Source organism: Octodon degus, unplaced genomic scaffold (assembly GCF_000260255.1).
Source record: "Octodon degus isolate 3935 unplaced genomic scaffold, OctDeg1.0 scaffold00112, whole genome shotgun sequence".
Classification (NCBI taxonomy): Eukaryota; Metazoa; Chordata; class Mammalia; order Rodentia; family Octodontidae; genus Octodon; species Octodon degus.
Genome location: NW_004524688.1, coordinates 8,011,478 through 8,016,733, shown reverse-complemented (window position 1 = coordinate 8,016,733; position 5,256 = coordinate 8,011,478). Strand labels below are relative to the sequence as shown.

General features: G+C 45.9%; 1 protein-coding gene across 1 annotated transcript in view; it reads left to right on the top strand.

The window, feature by feature from the left end:
• The window catches only part of Rnf213 (ring finger protein 213), a 115,247-nt gene that overhangs the window by 81,636 nt on the left and 28,355 nt on the right, over positions 1 to 5,256 (top strand). The window contains exons 40-44 of the mRNA XM_023699247.1: positions 4 to 44; positions 342 to 523; positions 1,066 to 1,186; positions 4,352 to 4,452; positions 4,559 to 4,741. Coding sequence (XP_023555015.1) covers positions 4 to 44; positions 342 to 523; positions 1,066 to 1,186; positions 4,352 to 4,452; positions 4,559 to 4,741 — 628 coding nt within the window. The remainder of the gene's footprint in view (positions 1 to 3; positions 45 to 341; positions 524 to 1,065; positions 1,187 to 4,351; positions 4,453 to 4,558; positions 4,742 to 5,256) is intronic.

The window sequence follows — 5,256 nt, the reverse complement described above, 5'->3', positions numbered from 1 at the left end:
TCACTGAAGATCCACCAAAGCACGATCTGGCTGGCTGTGAGATGGTATGGGCCCCCTTGTGCCAAGGAGTGTTGGGTGATTGGCCTGTATTCTGGGATCAGAGGACCCATGGAACTGCATCCCAGATGGGAGACATAGTGGTGTGTGGGTCACATAGCTCTCAGTTGTTTTAAACACATCTGACTAAGACTTCCTGCACCCTGAGAAGCCACAGGATAGTTTCTAGGCCTTGAACATGAGAACACACTGCGCTTACTACAGGGCTCTGGCCTGAGGATCCAACAGTTAAATAATGGGCAGCGCGGGGCCTCTGCCATCCCACAGGGCTGTTTTCTTTCCAGACACTGGATGCATTTGCAGCAATGGCCTGTGTGGAGAAGCTGACAGAAGACACCCTGAAGCCTACTCCCCAGGCCTGGCTGCAGCTGGTAAAGAACCTGTCCACACCCCTGGAGCTCATCTGCTCTGATGGGTACCTGCAAGGCAGTGGAAACATGACCAGAACTCTCATCAGGGAGGTCAGGTGAGAACCTGGGACTCATCCTCTCAAGCCTGTGCCTACCTGTAGCTCCCATGCCCTGGCACATCCAGACCAGAGTGGGTAGGCATACCTGCCACAGGCAGGATTCTCCCTTCACACCCCGTTTTGCATGCACTGGACCCTGAGAAGTGCCTAGCCTCTCATTAGACATGGAGGAAAAGCTGCAAGAGCACGGCTGCTGTGTACTGGTGGTCAGGGAAAGTCAGCCAGCACTTTACAGAGCAGTTAGAAAAGGCAGCAGAGACAAGAGGATAAGTGAAGAGGGGGCAGCCCATCAGGCTGGACTTTATGGCAAGGAGGGACTTACTAAGCACAGGACTGGTCAGCAGGCCACTGTGGTATTGAACATGGGACACTGATCTTTGCATGAGCTGCATGTGGGAGGGCCAGTGCATACCCAGGCCAATGATCCTCTCTTCCTGATCTTGTCTTCTTATCCTCCTGGACCTGCTGTCTCCTTCCCTCTGCTCCTCATGTCCTGGGCTCCCTTGCCAGCCAAGCAAGTGACTTTCCTCTTTTGACAGAGCCCATTGGCGTCGCATCTTCTCTATTTCACTTTTTGTGGAGCACGTGCTGCTAGGGACTAAGAACAAGGTGCCTTCACTGAGCCAGCTGGTCACCAAGTATGTCTTCTTGCTGGACAAGGTGAGTGCTGGTGCTGGCCTCGGCCATGGGTGTGAGTCTGTGTCTGGCAGGATGCAGCGTTGCCAAGGCACCGTGACAGGTAACTGGCCTTGCTTTGTCCTCTGGCCCCGATACCCAAGTGCTGGGTGAAAGAAAAGTGATTTCAATAACTGGCCACTCCATTTTTGTTTATTAACCTTCCTCTTTGATATGTCAAGGTATATCCTTAGGGCCCCAGTACAGGAATAGAAATGATAATAGGGTGCTTGAGGAGGGGTGCAGGAATAGGCTCTAGGTGACCCCAAAACAGACCAGCAGCCTAGCAATCTCCAGTTCCATGGTGAGGATGACCTCGATGCAAGAGATGACACTAGAACTGGGGCCTTCGTGATACAGGGCTTTTAGTGGAACCAATGGAGCAGGAAGTCACTATGCCTCTGCCTTCAGGCAACTTTAATAAAGCCAAAGGTGAGCAAAGCTACTGTTGTGGGATATTCACACAGAGAAATGGGACACCATGGCTTTTTCCAGGAAGTAATGGAAATGGCCCCAGCAGATTCGTATCCAAGGGCTAAGTGTCCAGCATGGTAAAGCCTTGCCCTTTATAGACTCCTTGGGTCTTTGTCCTCTTTCTATGGTAATGCACTAACAAACTATAACTGGTTTGGGTACAACCTCTGTTACATAGCTGTGCTAGAACTATGCATGAACTCATATGAGCTAATTGTGCCATGTTGACTTTGTGTACTCTGAGAAGGTCCATATTCCTTGAAGGTCTACGTGTTTGGAAGGTTCACATTCCCTAAAGCAGGAGGGAGGCTTTCCCACATTCTTTAGGGAGGAGCCCTACCACACCACCGTCTCAGTGACTGAGATGTCTGCCAGCAATGCCACACTCTGCCTTATTCACCTATGACCTCACCCATGACCTAAGTAGATCACAAGTTTGAGGATGGGTATGTAGGGAGAGATGATAGAGATGGATTCTCTGGTGTGTGGACTGCCTTCCTGGGTGTCACACACAACAGTTGATTTTGCCACAGAACACCAGCACCTGTCTGTCACACCCATGTCCTTGCAGTCCACCACCCAATCACCAGGCCCCTGTAATGTATTTTTCTTATGTCTGACTTATTTCACTTAGCAGCATGTTTTCAAGGTTTGTCCATGCAGTAGCAGGTGTGAAGAGTTTCCTTCCTTCTTAGAATTGAATAATATTATATCATATGGATGGCCCACACTTTGTTATCCATTCCTCTGTTGAAGGATAGTTAGGTTGCTCCATCTTATAATAATTCTGTGTTTAACTTTGGGGGCCCATTTCACTGTTTTCTATGTTAATATTACTATCTCCTTCTCCCCAACTCTGCCCCTGCTGCCACATTGGAGTTTGACCCCAGGTCCTTTTCTTGAATTGCATACTTGGTCCTTTTCATTTTTTGAGATGAGATTTCACTAAATTGCAGAGGATACCCTCAAAGTCGACAGTCTTCCTGCCTCAGCCTTCTAAATAGCTGGGAATCTAGGCATGCACTACCATAAGCAATTCCATTATAATTTCTACCAGCAGTGCACAAGGGTCCAGGTGCCTTACATCTTGGCCAATACTTGTTATTTCCATTTTTCAGTAGCCATCCTAACGGGGGTGAAACAGTATTTCACCATGCTTTTGGTTTGCATTTCCATAATGACTGAGGATACATAGAGTCTTAATAACTTTTCTTGTTTTTGTTTTAATTTTAAAGTTTTAACTTTTCTCATTGTTGAGGCAAAAATACCAAACACACAAAACTAAAGGAGAAAAGGTTTATTTTGGCTTATACTTTGTAGAGGTTTCAGTCTGTGGTCAGGAGGCTCCAAGACAAAGTAGCATGGCAGCAGGGCCTCCCAGAGGACAAACAGTCCATGGCAGGGCAGGCAGAAAGTAAGCCCGCCTTCCTTAAATCCTTGTGTATTCCATCCAAGCCACCCATGCTGGGGGGGAGTGGGGGCTCTGTCTTCAGTAATCATTTTGGTCACACCTGGACATATGCTAATTCCAGTCAGTGAACTAATTTAGCATCACACACCCGTAATTCTAGCATCATGCACCCTCAATTCAGTCATATCCAAACTCCACCTAGGAGCACATGAAACTTTGGTGGGACCTGTAGAATGTCTTTCCAAAGTATTTTTGGAGCATTTATATCTTGTCTTTGGAGCGATATCTTACTAAACCCTCTGCCTATTGTTTGAATTGGGTTAATGATGAACAAATGAAATATAACCAGGTATTAAGGCCACACATGAGTTCTAAATATGATTTATCCTGGGAATTCAAGGAAGGCTTGAAATATTTAAATCTATAAGTGTTAACAGACATGTAATTTAAAACAAATTCTATAAACAGTCATTTCAAAATGAGAGAAACCATTGAATAAAATGAATGCTGTGGAAAAAATTTTATTGACAAACTAGGAATCTGGAACTCTTTTTCCTTAATCTTATTATACACAATGGAATACTTACGATGAAACATCTATAGAAACATCATGCCTAACCACAACCTACAGAAACACCATTAAGCTTCTATTGTTGAGGATGGGTATGTCCGACCAACCAGCGTTTCAATTTCTAGATATATCCTGGGGGAAAAAAAAAAAATCATCTTTTTTTTTTTTTTCTCTTTCTTTGTTTTTCAGAATTGCTGAAATTAAGATTCTTAAAGTTAGGGGCCAGGGAGATGGCTCAGTGGAATAAACGCTTCCCTGGCAAGCGCAAGGGCCTGAGTTCAATCCCTGGTTCCGAAAAAAAAAAAAAAAAAAAAAAAAAATCTAAAGATTCTTAAAGTTGTTGTTCATTTACAGATGGTTATATTTTATTATTACATAATAAATTTTTACGTAATTTGAAGTATCTCATAATGAAGATGGGGTGGATCTAAGAAGAAAAGTAGAGAAAAAAGTCAGAAGTCACAAGTAGCATTTTTATAAAGTGTGGAATATTAGCCGGACATGGTGGCATATGCCTGTAACCTCAGCACTTGGAAGGCTGAGGCAGGAGGATTACCAGTTCAAGGCCAGGCTTTCAAACCCTGCACTTTCCGCCCTGTTCCTCTGCTGCTGGGATGCACTCCTTGCCCGGCTGCCCTTCTGCTTCCACTCTGCCCTGCCTTTCACACCTCCTCATCACTGCCTTTCTCTTCAGAGTCTTCAGGAGAACTCGGACCTCAAGATGCTCAGGCCTTTTGTAGCTGTAATGGCCATTCTTCGTGAATGCAAAAACGAAGCCGGCAATATCTTTTCCAGGTGAGATCCGTGGCCTGCGGCCCTGGAGGCTACAGCACTGTGCCTCTGGGGGTGTCGTTCCTGGCCAGCCTCTCTGCCTCCAGACTGATTGCCTTCCCTGTTCCAGGTTTGGTATTTGCCCATGCCCCATCTGCCTGGGAGATACACATGACCCTGTCTGCCTGCCTTGTGACCATGTGTACTGCCTGACCTGCCTCCGGTCCTGGCTGACCGATGGGCAGATGCACTGTCCCTACTGCTTAACAGACCTGCCAGATGACTTCCCTCTGACCATTTCTCGAGAGCACAGGTAAAGTCTCTCATAGAAATCTCTCCTTTTTTTTTTTTTTTTTTTTTTTATGTCTTCTAATCTGTTCCACAGATCCTCGTGTCTGTTCTTTTTTTTTTTTTTTTTTTTTTCAAATATGATACTCAGAAACATGATCACTGCTATGCCTTCAGAGGGCTTTGGAAGAGCTACTAGCGCTCACTTTCCTAGATGTCAGGGCCTCTGAGTTCATCACTACACCAGCTGTCTGTGCGTACTGATATGGAGACAGCAAAATCATATGACCAGAAAGTCATAAATTAAAGCCCTTGAAAGAGTGTGGGAAAAAGAAAAAAAAAAGTGTGAGCTGGCTAAATAACTCAGTGGATTAAAGCACCTGCAAGCAGGCGCAGGGGCCAGGGGTTCAATCCCCTGGTCTGCAATGCAGGCCCCATCCCTAGGGCATGCTGAGACAGCAATTGAGACTGGGCGTGGTATCCCGTGCCTATAATCCCAGCTCTTGGGAGGCTGTAAACAGGCGGATCACTACGCATCCA